Source organism: Myotis yumanensis, unplaced genomic scaffold (genome assembly GCF_028538775.1).
Source record: "Myotis yumanensis isolate MYYU_CA2020_CCGP unplaced genomic scaffold, mMyoYum1.0.hap1 SCAF_16, whole genome shotgun sequence".
In the NCBI taxonomy this organism is placed as follows: Eukaryota; Metazoa; Chordata; class Mammalia; order Chiroptera; family Vespertilionidae; genus Myotis; species Myotis yumanensis.
The window spans coordinates 45,133,948-45,152,199 of record NW_027223767.1 but is presented as its reverse complement, the minus strand read 5'-3'; the positions used below and the strand labels follow the sequence as shown (position 1 = coordinate 45,152,199).

The following is an 18,252-nucleotide window of genomic DNA, read 5'->3' as shown; positions in this document are numbered from 1 at the left end:
TCTTTCAATGGCCCCTCCACGCTGCCTGTACTAAGATTGATAGGAACCTCTCAGACTGTGATCTTTGATACTTCAGTGCCAGTGTGAGTCTTTACTTTTCAAGAAGAAAGCTAGCTGAACCTCACCCTCTTCTAGGACTTAGTACAGCTGTACTGACATTTGGCACATTATCTTGGGAAACTTACTTGCTAAACACAAAGGCAGGCCTAAGGGATATGATGTTCACATAGGTACGCAGCATCTTACTAATTTTTGTCCCTGACACTTCCAAACTAAGGGACTGCAGGATATCCTGGAGTCCGTGTGGCAATGTGGTTTGGAAAGATAAGTGATGGGGAGTACAGACACACTTGTGGCTTCACAGGGGAGCCTCACCTCTGTGGGCTTCCGTTTCACAAGTTTGAGCCGGCTCAAATTGTGACTGACTCTGGGGAACTAAGAAGTCATCTTCCCTCCCTCTCAAATCAAAATGAATGCAAAAAAGCCAAGTTTACAGTCTAAATTTTATTATCGTCAAGTCACAATACTGATCACAAATGTGTACCTTTTAAAACAGTAACAACAACAAGAAATTCTTGCAACGAAACACAGTGGACCAACATAGACAACTGTCACAGTGTCTTCAGGTCTGGGAATCTGGGCATGCTGCCCACGGGCTTGAGGAGACATCTTCAGGTTTAAGGCAAAGGGAAGAGCCTACCACAGGCACAACCACCAGCTACCCCTGGAAGAATCTCTTAGATATTTCCTCCTTTAGGGTTACAGCTTGAGTGCCTCTCCTCCCTCCCACATACTATGGTCTCAAGAGCGGTCAGGCCAGCTGCTTAAGAGAAGGAATACAAACAGTGACATTACTTGGGGAGAGACACAGCTGCCACCTTCTCCCTCAAGTTCTGTAGAAGGACAGAGACAGTGGCCAAGGTACCCTTGGCAGACACAAGTGCTGCAATAATAGGAATCTCTTCTGCAGAGGCAGCAAGAAAGTGGTTCAGTGCCGTGGATAGGGAGGAAAGGAGCCCCTGCCGCAAAAGTGACTGGCTTCCTTAGGCCTTAAGCCCAGGTGCTGTACCTTCTTCTACTTGCAAGGACAGGAGTAGAACTATAATCAAATAAGGTAGTAACACCTAAAACACTTGCAGCAGACAATACATGAAAAAGAGCAAGTATAAAGGACAGGATAGATAGATTGCTTGCTGGATAATATGTGCCTCTAGAGAGATGCATTGGTCCACAGCAACTGGAAAAGGAGTGTGTTAGGAGGGGTGGAAATAAGAAAAGCAGGGTCCTCTAATTCCACTTACCTCCAAGACTGAGCCCTGAGGACTGTGTGAATACATATCCCTAAGGTGCAAAGGCTCTCACTCCACCCTCCCTTTCTCACAAAAACACTGATTTGCCATCCCTCCCCACTGTACAGACTCTATCCTCAGTAGAGGCCTGAAGACGACCAGAGACTAATGACGGAGACTCAGGCTCCTAAAAACTGAAGTCAAGAAGAAGGGCTCCTACCACAAACTTTGAGATTAGAGAAGTTAAGAGAATCCAAGTATATAACAAAGTCCAACCAAAAGTGAAAGGCCAGCTCTCTGTAGATCTGGTGGGAAAAGACCAGCTGGCAATTCTCAATTATCTGCATTGTAGGGAAGAACCAAAAGGGAACCAGAGGAGCCAGCAAACCAGAAAAATGAACTTTTTTCATTTAAAGGCGGGGGTGGGGGGGGAGGGAGAGGGGGAGAGAGAGAGAGAGAGAGAGAGAGAGAGAGGGAAAGAGAGACAAAAACAAACAGGAAGGAGCTTCCCTGGGAGCAGCAGAAGACATTTGAATTTCCCAGGACAAGTGAAGAAGAGCCAAAAACCTGGGTTTTCTAGATGTAGACTAGATGTGGGCTGTCTGATCTCTGCTCCTCTGAGCACAGCTAACTCCAGCAGAGAGTGGAGACAGTAGGAAGTCCACTTGTTTCTCCCTGTCTCTAACAGAGCCTGTCCTCAGAGGGAGCCAGGGGTCCTCCTCATTCAGCTGCTTGCTGGTAGGAGCCACCCTTTATCTTTGAAGCCCTCCTGGTAGTAGACAGCCAGCTGTATTTCTCTTCTTTCCTGGGTTCTCACCTTTGCTGTTCTGACAGGGGTGGGGAAAAGGGAAGAACCACCAAGGTGTTAGTGGACCTTCTCCGTATTTACAAGTTGCTTTCAAAAAGCCACATTCTAAATAATGTGTTTTAAAGTAATACTCCCCCCTCCCCCCGCCAAAAACAAAACCCCTATAGTCTTTTTCCTCCATGACCTTTAGAATTGGCTCTAACTGTAACATCTCAAATTTGTTTTTTAACATACAATTTTTTATTTTTCAATTAGACCTTTCATTCAATATTATTCTGTATTAGTTTCAGGTGTTCAGCATAGTGGTTAAACAATCATATACTTGACATAGTGTTCCCCCTGATATTTCCAGTACCCACCTGGCACACCACACATAGTTATTACAATATTAGTGACTATATTCCCTATGCTATACTTTACATTCCCCATGACTATTTTATAACTACTAATTTGTACTTAATCCCTTCACCTTTTTCACCCAGTTCCCCAAGTACCCCTCCCCTCTGGTAACCATCAGTCTGTTCTCTGTTACCTATGAGTCCGTTTCAACTTGGTTTGCTCTTTCATTTTGTTCTTTAGATTCCATGTAAAAGTGAAATCACATGGTATTTGTCTTTCTTTTTCTGACTTATTTCACTTAGCATAATTCCCTGTAGGTCCACCCACAGTGTCGCAAATGGTAAGACTTTATTCTTTTTTTATGGCGGAGGTAACACCTCAAATTTAGATTTCCTTAATAAAAAATGCCCTCCTGCATTTTTTCCTTGCAGCTTCCCAAATGAAATCCTGCCAAGTTAATAACGTCTTCTATTTCAACCCTGTTCAATGCAATCTCAAAACAAAGACTAGTGAATTTTGGGATTTAAGCCTCCTCCCATGATAACCCATGTTTACAACTTAAAGAATTAGGGGGTGGGGGTAAAAAAAAAAAAAAAAAAAGAATTAATTAGGCGATTGTTAAACAAGTAAGCATGAGCATTAGTTTTAAGAATGTTTTATGAGAGTCACAGTAAGTTGTGCACTTACTTTTATATCATGTTAGATTTAAAATATTCAGAAATTCATATTAACTGGAACCCCTGCTTACAACCTGAAATAATAAAGTTAGAATCTGTTATCAGGTCATTAAAAAAAGACAAGAAAAGAAAAAAGAAAAAAAAGACAACTGTTTCAATAAAAACACACCCAGAACAGAAGGGGAATCTTCTGAAGAAAAGGAAAGCCCACTGATGTAGAATGTGCCCTAAAGCATGGGAAGAAGCTCTCATACCTCAGGTGGTGGGGGCTTGATGGTGACTGGCTGGGGAGTCCTCCGGGGTGGTGAGGGCTTTGGCTGCACCTGCTGCTGGGCGGGGTTATAGTAAGTCACTCCTCCATATACCTGTGATGGGGCCTGGACACCCCACAAGTCAGAAGAGAAAGTTAGGACTTAATCCAAACTATGATGAACAGAAAACATTAAACATTATTCAGGTGCAAAAATAAAAGTATTACGGAATTTATAATTTTTTAAATCTCTAAGCTGCACCCCTTAAAAATACAATGAATATTCATTTCTGTCTTACTATGTCTAATTATGCTCCAGTTCCTATTTCTTCAAAGTACTGCCCAGCTTTCTCTAATTCCTACCATCAGTTGTCACATGGAAGAGGCTGAGCTCAGTGATGACACTAGATACCAGATGGTTTCAACTTATGGGGAGTTAAGCAGTACAGGGAGAGATAGGGCTGGCAAACAGAATAGTTTCTTTATGCTGTTGAATAAATGGCCACCTAAGACATACTAAAACACTTAAATGAAACACCATTAAAGAAATGGAAGAGCCCTAGCTGGTTTGGCTAAGTGAATAGAGGGTCCCAGGTTTGATTCTGGTCAAGAGCACATGCCCAGGTTGTGGGCTTGATCCTCAGTAGGGGGCATACAGGAAGGAGTCAGCCAATCAATGATTCTCTTTCTTCATTGATGTTTCTCTCCCTCTCCCTTCTTCTCTGAAGTCAATAAAAATTTTAAAAATAAAAAAAGAAATGGAAGAGAATAAACAGATGATGGCATTACATAAGCTGCATTTCCAGGTGCTGACCACTAAGAGGCATCCGGGCACCACATGTAAATTAGTGGCATTGAAATATTCTCTCAAATTTCTTGTGCATTCTCCCCATACCACATTCCTGTCTGATTTAAAAATCTGTTCATTAGCCATCTCACCTGTGTATTAGGATATAGATGAGGTGGTGGTGGGGGAGGCAGTGCTCCTGGAGCATAAGGGTAGCTGGGATTACCAAAGTTCATGACTCCTGGAGCAGAAAAGTAAGTAGGAGCGAGCAACTGCTGAGGTGGTGGCTGTCCTGGAGACATGGACACTGGTGTAGGATAGAGGCCCGGATTGGGCAGAGGTGCTGGTGTCTGATGGGGATGTAAACCTGAACAAGGAGAGGGAAACAAATTAAAATAGAAAATGACCAGTTCCAGCATAGACAGGCTCGGGATGGAAGTCCTTAGGATGGACCCATGAGCTCTGTTGCCCAAGCAGCCAGAGTGGCCAGCCTCAGAGGTAAGCAGCACTGAGCTCAGGAGGATGGGGTTTGAAAAGCCCCCAATACACATCCTCATGTACAGGAAGCACACAAGGATAGGTGCAATGCTTACCTGGGTGGGGAAGGTGCATTTCTGGCTGCACAATCATGCCCTGAGGAGGCAGTGGCGCAGGGCTGTCTCCATGGGTATAGATTGGTCCCTGGAACTGCACTGTAAAACATCACATTGGGATTCTCATAAACTCTCATTCTTCATATCACATGGACAAGTCTGCCCATCTCCCAAACCCTTTAAGAGATGTTCTCAATTTTCCATGTGAAGAAAGCACCAACCAGATAATGACAACCACTGTGAGAGGTCAGAAAGAAAAGCAGAAGGCAGGAGGCTGGTCTATTTAGTATGCTTCACCAAGCCAAAAAAGATACCCCAACATTAAGAAAAAAGCTCACGTGGATCATAGTAATGTCCCTCCATGATACTGATATGCACGGGAGGGGCCGGGGGCTCTGGCACAGGTCTCTGCCGCTGAGATGAATAGCGTTTGGCTCGCCCACCCTGGACACCCTGAAATAAACAAACAGGCCTGAGCAGAAGACTTCCAGAAGGCTGACTCTCATTCAAGTCCCCACCCTCCTTTATGTGGGACTTTGTATATGGCACGTATTTAAAAATGAATTGAAAAATCAGTGAAAAACATCAAGATTGGAACCTAAACCCTCTACACTTCTGGAGACCCAAATTAAACAAAACACAGGTGCCCAGATGGCAGAGCTCAGTGGTTGAGCATCGACCTATGAACCAGGTCTCGGTTCGATTCCCAGTCAAGGCTCATGCCCGGGTTGTGGGCTCAATCCCCAGTGTGGGGTATGCAGGAGATAGCTAATCAAGGATTCTCTCTCATCATTGATATTTCTCTCTCTCTCTTCCCCTCCCTCTCTGAAATCAATACAAATTTTTAAAAAAAAAATAATAAAACAAAACATAGGTAATTGTGGGAAAAGTGATTTCAAAAGCTATTACACGCATTTCCCTTTCCCTCCTCCATCTACCCCTTTTCCCTTTCTGTACCATTTCTTCCATCCGGTTAAACTGAGGTGGAGGTCCTGCTCCCATGTGTATGTGGTTGTGCATACCTGTAACACACCAAAAAAGTCACCGCTGCAGAGCAGACAGATGTGCGACTCACAGATACCATCAAGAAAATAAAGTAAATGGCTTTCTGCTTATAATCTAACGGAATCCCTTTTAAACTGTCTCTGCTTCCTGTCAATGCCAGCATTTGGATATTTGCCCCCACTGTCCATCACCTTAATACCGCAATAAAGCCTTTGAAAATTAAAAAAAATTTACTTCAGTGAGAAAATACAAGTTCAAAATTTCCCCACCAAATAATTCCCTGCACAGAATCACTGGGAGGTTACAATTAGCACATTACATTATCAAACACAGTAAAAAATATCAGCCCAAAAGTTTCTGAGCAACAACTGGAAAGTGAGGAATGTTTTGTAAACCTACCCTAGCCACCAAGGTCTGGCCTGGAAGCTTGGGAAGAGATTCCCTTCTGGCTGAAAATGACTCAGACCAACAAAACAAAAAAAGATTACATTTTTAGAGATTGTTTTCCAATGATAATAAGATATCAATGGAAGGGTATGCTCCTTGATCCAAAGATCAACTCCAGACCCAGTTGAGATGACACTGGTTTTTGCTGTTCAAAAACCATGCACACCAGAGAAGGATGCTGAAACTCCCGGACTACATGAGGATTTCCAACCTGTAAGTTCAAATTAGATTTCAGAAACGAGGGAAAAGATTCTTTGATCTATCTGGTTGGAGGAAGACAAAGGATGGGCAAAATGGGTGGTAGATAGGTCCTAGTCTCTAGAACTGTGCTGTTCAATACGATATCCACTAGCCCCGTGGTTGGCAAACTGCGGCTCGAGAGCCACATGTGGCTCTTTGGCCCCTTGAGTGTGGCTCTTCCTAAGTCTTAGGAGTACCCTAACTAAGTTAATAACAATGTACCTACCTATATAGTTTAAGTTTAAAAAATGTGGCTCTCAAAAGAGATTTCAATCGTTGTACTGTTGATATTTGGCTCTGTTAACTAATGAGTTTGCCGACTACTGCACTAGCCACATGAGGCTATTTAAATTTCAATGTTTAAAGTTAAAATGTCAGTTACCCAGACACTCTGGCCACATTACAAGTATTAAAAAGCACCATCATGCCTCGCTGGCATGGCTCAGTGATTGAGAGTCAGCCCATGAACCAGGAGGTCACGGTTTGATTCCTGGTCAGGGCACATGCCCAGGTTGCAGGCTCGATCCCCAGTGGGAGACGTGCAGAAGGCAGCCAATCAATGATTCTCTCTCATCATTGATGTTTCTATCTCTCTCTCCCTCTCCCTTCCTCTCTGAAATAATAAATAAATTTAAAAAAATTAAAAAATGCACCATCATCACAGAAAGTTCTTTTAGGTAGCCTGCCTCTAGATTAAGGAAATTAGAGAGACTTTCTTTTCAAAGAGATTAGAAGATTCCCATCCAAATTCAAATGAATACGTTTCTGCCTTCAAACTTTAACCTTAGCTCAGCTCAAATATTAAAAACACTGTCTTCTTCTTCCACTATTCTACAGAATACTAAAGGATTCTGCACCTAGGAACTCACTTTTTTCCGCAATCCTCACCCAGGATGTTTAGAGGGGGAATGAGGGAAGAAGGGGGGGTGGGGGGGGAGGAGGAAGAGAGAGGGGAAGAGAGAGAGGGAGAGAGGGAGAAGAGGAGAGGGGGAGAGGGGGAGAGGGGGAGAGAGGGATTAATGCGAGAGAAACATCAACTGATTGCCTCCCATATGCACCCTGACAGGGGATGGAACCTGCAACCTAGGTATGTACCCTGACCGGGAATCGAACCCACCACCTTTAGGTGTATGGGACAACACTCCAACCTACTGAGCCTCACCAGCCAGGGCCAGGAACTCATTATTGGTTACTAGCAGGCAAGATAGGATAGTCTTAGATAACAGATAAAACTGCTATGAGGTCCTTGGATGAATGTATCTAGGAATCCATCTGTTTTTTTGCGGTTAATGAAAACACGGATATTCATCAGACACCACATCCCTGAGATTAAGTCCCATGTCCTAAACCCAGTGTTGCAAAGGTGGGCGGGGGGAGGGGGGGGGATCTAGTTACTAACTCTAAGGTACCTACCCCGAAGTTCGCGTGGTTGTAGAAATGGAGGTTGCCCTGGATTCCAATTCTGTTCTGTTATATTCAGTTGTGCCACGTCTTGCTCAAGTCCACTTGTAGTAGAATCCACTGGAGCCTCCCAGTTCCCAGTCTTAGCAGGTGAAGGAGTAGTTTCTGGAACTTGGGGTGTGGGGGTCAGCCCTTCAGGTAGAGGGGGCATCTCCTCTGAAATCTTGACCGCATCTCCAGCTTTGATCCTGGTTCTTCTTACACGGGAATAGGATTTCTTCTCAATAGGTCTGTCAGGGGGCGGTGGTGCAGTGTCAGGAGCAGGAGCAGGAGCTGGTATCTCTGAGGCCACCTCTTCCTTCTCAGGACTGCCAAGCACTTGAGCGTCTGCTTCTGGAGACAGATCCCGCACAGGAGTCTGCTCCAGGCGCCGTGACCGGTAACTATTCTCATGTTTAACAGTCTCACCAGACCGGCCACCATGCTGTCCACCAGTCTCCATAGGCCTAAATCCAGCACGACCTTCCTTGAAGCTCCCAGATCGAGAGTAGTTCCTGGGAGCAGACATGCGACCTGTACCTGCAGCTTTCCTATTGATAAATGTCCTTGGTGGTAGGGTCCCCCCAGGACCCTGGTGGCGATGAGACTTGTTTGGTCGCTCACCAATCCAATTTGGATCTCTTTGTGGAGGACTCCCAAACCTGAATAAATGGAATAAAAGTCTTAAACTGAAGGTGAGGAAGATGTCCTATATTCCTCACCCATTCAATTATTTGCTGGAATGGTATTTAAAAAGGCAGAGTTCTTTCTACAATATCAATAGTCTAGGCTCCAAAATTTCCTCACCTGGGTTTCCGGATTCTTCGGGGTTTGATGTCATCAGGATTGTGAGCTGAACGGATGTCATATCCATAAAGAGCAATGAGCTCCTGTCGTGACTTTGGGGCCTGCTCATCTTCCCGGAACTTGTCATGCTCCCAGCGACCCTCATCCTTCCACAGCTTTCGCTGACGCCCCTTGGGTCTGGATAAAACCAGGAAAAAGTGTCTTAGGTTGGCAGAATCTGTCAAGTAAAGATGTTCATGAAACAAACAGGGTTGGGCATGGAATCAGAAGAAACTTCATGTAGTCTTTCCATCTTTCCAGATGTAAAACAGGCCTCCCAAAAGCAAGAGTGAATCAGTACCTCAGGGCCTGCTGGGCTCAAATGCAACAGGAACAGAAATAAAGAAAGATTTCACTTCAAACTACTCAGCACCTTGGGAACACCTCTCTTCTATAAGGCAGTCTATGCAAGTACTTAATATCCCAGAGGCCTTGAGCCTCAGATTAAGGAAGGCAAGTGGAAGGGTAGGTGTGGATCCTAGCTACTGCACCAAGAGTTACCAAATATTCTAAGGGTCACTTTCCTCATTTGTACAAGAGGTAAATACTTACTTTAAAAATGTTATGAATGTAGGTAAAGTACTCCAGCAAAGTGCCTAGCATACAATAAATACTAAATCCATACTAAAAACAGTAGCAGCAAGTGGCTGTTACCTGACTTCTTCCTCCTGAGTTTGCCCTCGAAGATCATGCTCAAAGAAGAGCCCTTTCCGGGGTATGTATGCAGGGTTCTTCCGATCTTCATCGTCATCCAAGTGCTTGGGAACTTTGTTCTCCACAGGCTCTGTGCTCTCCTGGAGGACAAAGGGCTCCTTACTCCCTCTGAAGTTGAAAGCCCCCCTTCCAGCCCCAAAATGGAGGCCTTCGGTGGGTACTGACCTGTCCATCCCCACTTTGCCTCTCCCCCGTCACAGTGCCTTTGGAGTCAGGCTTTTCTTCTCCCTTCTCTTCTTTTGCTGAAGAATTAGCAGCATCATTGGCTTCTGATTTCAACTCCACTTTGGAGTTTTCCTCTTCACTGTACTCACCTTCTTCACCCTGGAAAAAGTTTCCCTGTCAGCTGTGGAGAAAGATCTCAAAGGTGTTTTTTAAAAAAAATTTGTTTTTTTAAAAATCCTCATCGGAGGATATGTTTTTCATTGATTCCAGAAAGGAAGGGGGGGGGGGGGGGGGACACAACATTGATGTGAAAATCAATTGGTTGCCTACTTACACGCTCCAACTGACCAGTGACCAAACCCTGCAACCTAGGTATGTGTCCTAACTGGAATCGAACCCACAACCTTTTTGGTGTATGGGACAACACTCCAACCAGGGCTGAAAGGTGCATTTTATTTTTTACTTTTTAAATATATTTTGATTTTTTACAGAGAGAAAGGGAGAGAGAAACATCAATCAGCCGCCTCCTGCACATCCCCTACTGAAGATGTGCCTGCAACCAAGGTACATGCCCTTGACCGGAACTGAACCTGGGACCCTTCAGTCCGAAGGCCAACGCTCTATCCACTGAGCCAAACTGGCCAGGGCTGAAAGGTGCATTTTAAAGTTTTCCATTCTTTGGGAAAACATTTTCTAACAAACTTAAAAATTAAAAGCAGCCCTAGCCAGTTTGGCTTAGTGGATAGAGCGTCGGCCTGAGGACTGAAGGGTCCCGGTTTCCATTCCAGTCAAGGGCACATGCCTGGGTTGCAGGCTCAGTCCCCAGTAGAGGGCGTGCAGGAGGCAGCCAATCAATGATTCCCTCTCATCACTGATGTTTCTCTCCCTCTCCCTTCCACTCTGAAATCAATAAAAATATATTTTAAAAAACTAAAACAAAACAAAAAAAATCAGTATTTTTACTAAAGTTTCTAGAGAATAAGGGCACTGTAAAAATAAAATCACAAAATATATCCACATATTCATATATAAATTCATATTAGCTTTCCAGAAAGATATGCAATCAACTTGTAACAGTAGCAGCCTCTGGGAAGGAACCCAGGGAATATAGATAGGAGGCAGTAAAGTGCCTAGCATACAAAGGGAGCTTAATCTGTATTGATAATTTCCTTCTCCATGAATTGTCTCTTAAACATGCAGTGCCTAATAACTATACTGTTAACTCAAGTTGTGAATTCTCTCAGCTCAAAATGGCTTAGAACAGAGATTCCCAACCTTTTAGATTATGTGAACCCCCTTTCAAGATCTAAATTTTTCATAGATCTTATGAGACAGCAGCTCAGTGCAGTATCCACTAAGACATAAAATGACAACTATTATATATTCAATAATACTTTAAAGTTAGCTGAGCTAATGGATTTGCAAACTCTCTGTAATAACTCCATGATTTCCCCAGGCACTATTATTCTTAAGTTGAAAATAGTGGCTTTGCCCTGGCCGGTGTGGCTCAGTTGGTTGGGTGTCATCCTGCAGACCAAAAGGTTGTTGGGTTAACATGTCAGGGTACTAATACACTGTGCTACCACCTGGTAAAAATATGTGTATAACTACTCTTATTCTCCTACTGGGTCTGACCCGTGACCTGAACCAGACCGTTTTGTAACTAGACGCAGGTTGGCCTCAGGAAACTGATCAGAGACTCACTGTGAGATTCCTGATGAGGCAAGATGCTCTAAGTTCTTGCCCTTTCTTCAGAGAGAACCGAATCAGCCTGATTGGTCCAGACAAGCCAATTAATTCCTCTTCCCCATTCTTCTCTGTTTAGCATCTGGGCATTTTGGCCTCTAAGTGTCTGGGATTAGATTCTCAGAAAGGTGATACTGGTATGAAACCCACAGAACTGAGGAAGACTGCTTAATCCTACCCACACTAAGCCTTTTCCCATAGCTTTTTAACAACCAAATGCCCTTGATTCTTCCCATTTTCCCTCAATCATAAGAAGTTTTCCCTCCTCTTGAGATGGGAATAGGTGTGTGGTAATCATTCAGTTTTTTCCTTGATCCTATGTTCTGTGCAGGTTCTGAAACATAAATTCCAAGAATCTTGCTTAGTGTTTTATGGGACCTTAATTAATCATACTCACACTCTCACATACACACAGACTGAATTCAAACATCTTAAAATAGTATCATGATTAATAAGGGAACTTTGTTTTATGCTCCACCTCCTCTAGTCTGTGGTAGAATGTCAAATGAGGCAACATTTTTATTCCAAATGAGAAACTAATTTTGTTTCCAGGGTAGGGCAGAAAGATACAATGGCATAGTGCTGAGGAGACTCCAAATAAGTCAAAGTCTGATCTAACTGAAGCCAAAGTGCTACTCTAGGGTCATGCTGTTTTGACTCAGAACTAACATCAAAACCCTTTTCCAGAGACAAACTCCCCTACTGCTGATTCCATTTTATTGAGCATTCTTCCCAACTCTAATGCCTAACTCCCCTCTAAATCAATTGCTTCCCTAGCAGAATTCTCACTGCAGTGGTTTTAGCTCATTCTCCACTCCACATATTTCAGAGTAACGGGTGGAGCTCTTCCTTGTTCTCAATGTCTCTTCCAGATCCAACTCCTCCAGCCTATTTTAAACTCCTGCTCCTCTGGGGGGCGCCTATCACCTGCCTATACCTCTATGCCTCTGCCTAGGCCTGCCCCGTCATTAACTTTAATACTTAAGCAATGAGTTCACAGTCTTTACCTCCACTTCAGGCAACCATTTCCATGGCCACACTCCAGACCAGTCTTACCTGTGTGGGCGAAACAAGGGGTTCAATGGAAAGTACCCTCGCCCTAGCTGGTTTGGCTCAGAGGATAGAGCGCTGGCCTACGTACTGAAGGTTTCCAGGTTTCATTCCAGTCAGAGCACATACAAGATTTAGTCAATGAATGCATAAATAAGTGAAACAACAAACCAATGTTTCTCTCTCTCTCTCAAATAATAAATAAAAATTAAAGAAACAAACATGGGGTTAATCTTCATGACTTTGGGTTTGGCATGGATCCAGCAAAGGCTTCTTAGGTATGACACCAACAGCACAAGCAACAACAAAAAAACATGCTGAACGTCAAAACCCTGGTCTGTGTGCTTAGTGGTTAGAGCATTGGCCTGCAACATGAAGGGTCACGGGTTTGATTCCAGATCAAGGGCATGTACCTGGGTTAAAGGTTCAATCCCCAGCCCAGCCAGGGCGTGTGCGGGGGTCAACCAATCAATGTGTTTCTCTCACATCGATGTTTCTCTCTTTCTCTCTCCCTCCCTCCCTCCCTCCCTTCCACTCTCTCCAAAACCAATAAAAACAAATTTTTAAAAAAAGACAAAGTATCTGAATAGCCCTTTCGCCAAGAAAGTATGCAAATTGGCTGATATGCACAAGAAAAAATGCTCAACATCATTAGTCATCAAGAAAATGCAAACTGAAATGAGATACCATTTCACACCTACTAAGATGGCTGGAATAAAAAAATCAAGACAATAACAAGTGCTGTCTAGTATGTGGAGAAATTGGAATTCCCATACATTGCTTTTGGGAATGTAAACAGCTGCTTTGGAAAACAGTTTGGCTGTTCCTAAAACAATTAAACAGAGTTACCAAATTACTCAGCAATTCCAATCATAGGTACATTCCCAAGAGAAATGAAAACATATTTCTGAACAAAAACTTGTATGCTAATGTTTATAGCAGCATTACTCATAATAAGGAAAAATTAGAAACAACCCAAATATCTATCAATGGATGAATGGGTAAACAAAATGTGACATATTCATACAACAAAGTATTATTCAACCAGAAAACACAATGAAGTTACTAATACATGCTGCAATTTCAAAATAGCTTAAGTGTAAGAAGCCAGTCACACCAGTCTACATGTTATGATTCCATTCATAGAAAGACCAGAACAGGGAAATCTCTAGACACAGAAAGTAGACTTGCAGTTGCTTAGGGGTAGGAGGGATGCAGGTGGAGGAACTAGGGGTAGGGGTGATAACTCAATGACAAGGTTTTTTCTGAGGTGATAAAAATGTTCTGAAACTGTAGTAATGGCCACATATATATGTGAATACATTAAAAAACATAGAATTAGTGTGGCTCAGTGGTTGAGTGTCAGCCCATGAAATGAAGCAAGAGGTCACGGTTTGATTCCCAGTCAGGGTACGTGCCCGGGTTATAGGCTTGATCGCCAGTAGGGGGTGTGCAGAAGGCAGCTGATGAATGATTCTCTCTCATTATTGATGTTTCTATCTCTCTCCCTCTCCCTTCCTCTCTGAAATAAAAACATACTGGGGAAAAAAAAAAACATAACAAGGATTCCCATTCATGTATTTAAAGAAAACACACTATATAATTGTACATTTTAAATGGATAAACTACATGGCATGTCAATAAAGGGTTTTGTGTGGTTTTTTTTTAAACCCTATTATTTCTATTCTTACCTGGTTTTTCCCTTACCCTCTCACCTACAACTTGAGATATCCACTCCCTTGACGTTCCCACTTTCACCCTATCATTCAGTCCTTTTCTCTCTCTAGATTCGATGGCCCATTCACTTTAATCACTACTAATAACACTCTCAATTCCCTTGCCATTCCCATGTGCTCAGGATTGGACCAACTCATATGTCTCCTTTCTCTAGGCTAGCGGTTCTCAACCTGTGGGTCGCGACCCCTTTGGGGGTCGAACGACCCTTTCACAGGGGTCACCTAAGACCACCGGAAAACACATATGTAATTACATATTGTTTTTGTGATTAATCACTATGCTTTAATTATGTTCAATTTGTAACAATGAAATTGGGGGTCACCACAACATGAGGAACTGTATTAAAGGGTCACGACATTAGGAAGGTTGAGAACCACTGCTCTAGGCCTACAGACAGACTACTGACCATCACTGAAAGGAGTTAAAAAAACACATCACGCATCAATGTCACCTTTAATCTCAGCTACCAAAACCTCTTTTAGTCTCACAAATCTCTCTTTTTTAAAATTTTAATATATTTTTATTGATTTCAAAGAGGAAGGGAGAGGGAGAGATAGATAAATAAAAACATCAATGATGAGAAAGAATCATTGATCGGCTGCTTCCTGCACACCCAACACTGGGGATGGAGCCCACAACCCAGGCATGTGCCCTGTCCGGGAATCAAACTGTGACCTCCTGGTTCATAAGTTGATGCTCAACCACTGAGCCATGTCAGCCGGGCTAGTCTCACAACTCTTACCTCTACTCTCCACCAACCTCTTTCTTCATGTCTTTCCTTCTATTTCTCAGAGAAAACAAAACAAAGAAGGGAACACCAGCTTCTTCCCACACACCTTCCTTCCCACCTCTCCATAGCTACAATTACAGATGTTTCCCTCGTCACGTCCCTATTTCTTCATGTACTCAGTCAAGAACCACCAGTACATTTATTACCTATTCCCTTTCCTTCCCTTTTACTCATTCCTTCCATCTTTAACCATACTTGAGTCTCCAACCTTAAAAAATAACCAACAAACCCTCTCTTAACCTCACAGGCTTCTTTCCAGCTACCACCTCTCTCTAGCCTCTCCTTCAGAGTCAGGTTTCTTCAAAAAAATTCCTTGAAGGATTCTGAAAAAATGGCAGTAGCATAGTTTTTGATCTCTTCAAATCTCCACATGAAATGAGAACTTCTAGACAGCAAAATCAAAACCCTTCTAATAACACCAAAAAAACAACTAGGTTACAAGGTATCCTAAAATAAATGCACATAACAAAGTACACACACACAAAAAGAACAAAGCACCAATAGCCACCAGACCTGCATCAAACTGGTTGTCAGTGCAGAGAAAGCAGAGAGAAGTGGATCTGAGAACAGGAGAACCTTGAAATAATCAACAAGTATTCAATGGAAAGCAAAACTGAGAACAGTTGAAACTAGGAGGAATTTTACTGTCTCTGGTAGCATATAAGCATAAAGATTCTACGATAAGGAGGTCTAAATGGGGCTAGAGCAGTCCAACCCCTCTGAAATCTTGAAATTGACCTGGCTACCAGGGTTCCTTGCTCAGATGGGTCCCACACTGAAGAGAAATGGTTGAGATGAGAATCATATTGAGCAGAAAAGGGATAAAAGAAATGAAGGAAAGAGAAGCTCCAAAACAAGTTAGCAGAAATAAAACAAGTTAGCAGGAATAAAAGCAGAAAATCTCAAAAAGCAAGCCACTATATATTTTTTAACACTACAGGAAACAACAACAAAAAGGGAGCTCTGTGAAGTTAGAAAAAGCTATTCTGAGCCACTTCTAAGAAACCAGAAAAACTAATTTTTCATAAAAATCAACAGAAAAGCCGAAACCGGTTTGGCTCAGTGGATAGAGCGTCGGCCTGCGGACTGAAGGGTCCCAGGTTCGATTCCGGTCAAGGGCATGTAACTGGGTTGTGGGCACATCCCCAGTGGGAGATGTGCAGGAGGCAGCTGATCGATGTTTCTCTCTCATCGATGTTTCTAACTCTCTATCTCTCTCCCTTCCTCTCTGTGAAAAATCAATAAAATATATATTAAGAAAAAAAGAGAAAAAGTTGTTTAAAAAAAAAATCAACAGAAAAATATAATGGTTAAATCTCTATGTAATTATTATGAGAAACAAAGTAGAATAGCATTCCTACAGACAATAAAAGCATGCCAGAAAGACATGCAGATTTATCAAAATTATAATTTCTATTTCAAAATGAGCCCTCAGTGGTTAGGGCAGTGGTTCTCAACCTTCCTAATGCTGGGACCCTTTAATACAGTTCCTCATGTTGTGGTGACCCCCAACTATAAAATTATTTTTGTTGCTACTTCATAACTATAATTTTGCTACTGTAAACAATATGTAATTATATATGTGTTTTCCAATGGTCTTAGGTGACCCCTGTGAAAGGGTCGTTCGACCCCCAAAGGGGTCTCGACCCACAGGTTGAGAACCACTGGTTACAGTATCAGCCTGCAGACTGAAGGATCCCAGATTCTATTCTGGTCCCGTACCTTGGTCACAGGCTCAATCCCCAGCCCTAGTCGGGGGTGTGTGCAGGGGGCAACCAATCAATGTGTGTCTCTCCATAAATCTAGGAGCTTTTTTCATAGCAACGTAATCTTTAAGTTGATAATTTTGTATGGCCTGAAAATGATGTTATAAATATCAAAATAACCCTTGTCAGAAAAAAAGTTCCCACTCCTGCTCTAAATGAACAAGATCTTTTGGGCCCTGGTCAGGCAATTCAGTTGGTTAGAGCATCACCCCAATACACCAAGGTTACAGGTTCGATCCCCAGTGAGGGCACATACAAGAATCAATGAATGAATGAATGAATGAATAATCGAAACAGCAAATCAGTGTTTCTCTCTCTATCATCAATAAATAAATAAAATTAAAAATGTTAAAAAGACCTTTTGCATCAGTTTTTCCAAAGCGTAAGTGAAGAATGCAAAAGAAGAGTTAACAAGTAGGTCATGATACTTTTTGAACCACAGGCATATATATACATATATATATACACACACACACACGTTTTTAAAATACATTTAAATATATACACCAAAGGAAAAAAACCTATCACACTCACTTCTGAGTCTTCTGCACTTTCATAATCCGAGAGAACAGCTGAAAAGAAAACCGAAATATGTCAAGAAAAAAAATAACAGAATTATAATTACATCCCCTGACTGCTAAATATAATTTAAATCTGATATCAACCTATGAGGTAGGTAAAATTATAGTTCCCATTTACAGATAGCAAACAGGCTCAAAGAGTGGCCATCCTGCTAAAACGTTATGCTCTTTAGTATTGTGCTGCCAAGAGCCACCCTGTACCACTCTCCCCCAAATCCCTAACATCCCGAGATGCCAACTGCTGGACATAGGTGACCTGAGTTTTGGGGCAAAAAATACCACCATGATGCTACTCACCATCGCCCTCGATGCCATCTTCACTCTCCTGCAAGAAAGAAGTCATGGGTTAGGTCTGTGATTTCCAGAGGGCAGAGAGCTGAAGACTCAACACAAACTGGTTAAAAGGGAGATGAGGACTGGCACGTCTTTAACAAGGAGCATCTGAGGGAAGTCCGGTCTCTTCGCCTCAAGCCCCGTCTCTGAACGCACAGCCGCTGTCCATCCGCAGCGGCTCTGCACTCCTCCCAGAAACCCCCACCCCCTCCTCTTCCCGGGGGGCTCCGGGTGCAAACCGCCCTGGGACGGCCGGCCTCCACTCCAACGCGAGGTGCCTCAGCATCGACCACCGACTCTCAGCCTCCCATCACCATCTATCTACACCCGCCCCGGGCCCGCAAGCCACCGGCTCCGACCCGCCCCGCCCCGCCCCGCCCGCGCGCACTCACACACTCAGACTCCTCGGCGCTCTTGGCCCCCCCGCTCTCCACCCGCCGCAGATGAAGGGCCCCAGCTCGGCCTCCGCGCTGGGAAGGCAGAGAACCGCTGCCGCCGCCTCCAGTACTACCGCTGCAGCCCCCGCCGCCCCGAGCCGGGGAACCGCCGCTGTCGGAGCCGGAAGCACCAGACTCTTCGTCCTCTGTGTCCTGCGAAGCGCGCTGCCGCCGCCGGTCAGCCATCTTACGGAGAACGGCCGCCGCCAGCC

General features: G+C 43.5%; 1 protein-coding gene across 2 annotated transcripts; it reads right to left on the bottom strand.

Annotated features, from left to right (window-relative positions):
* Positions 1-489: 489 nt before the first annotated feature.
* Positions 490-18,252, bottom strand: CASC3 (CASC3 exon junction complex subunit). 2 transcript variants are annotated; one of them, XM_070395449.1, is made up of 14 exons: positions 17,996-18,252; positions 17,568-17,595; positions 17,224-17,261; positions 9,601-9,759; positions 9,376-9,515; positions 8,683-8,859; positions 7,849-8,537; positions 5,701-5,765; positions 5,082-5,196; positions 4,744-4,842; positions 4,303-4,517; positions 3,368-3,490; positions 3,124-3,187; positions 490-2,116 (listed from the first exon to the last, which is right to left on the bottom strand). In XM_070395449.1, the coding sequence occupies exons 1-13, from the start codon at positions 18,224-18,226 to the stop codon at positions 3,164-3,166; spliced, it is 2,103 nt and encodes a 700-aa protein (XP_070251550.1). In that variant the 5' UTR covers positions 18,227-18,252; the 3' UTR covers positions 490-2,116; positions 3,124-3,163. The 2 variants fall into 2 exon arrangements, with proteins under 2 accessions (XP_070251550.1, XP_070251551.1); XM_070395450.1 differs by having other exon boundaries at positions 490-2,111.

Bases quoted from the DNA above. Each gene is read 5' to 3' on its own strand.
- CASC3 (XM_070395449.1), bottom strand. From the start codon at position 18,226: ATGGCTGACCGGCGGCGGCAGCGCGCTTCGCAGGACACAGAGGACGAA. The intron at 5,197-5,700 runs GTACAGAAAGGG...TGTTTATTTCAG, and splicing joins TTAACCGGATGGAAGAAATG to GGTGTCCAGGGTGGGCGAGC. The intron at 4,843-5,081 runs GTGAGCTTTTTT...GATGTTTTACAG, and splicing joins GGGACATTACTATGATCCAC to TGCAGTTCCAGGGACCAATC.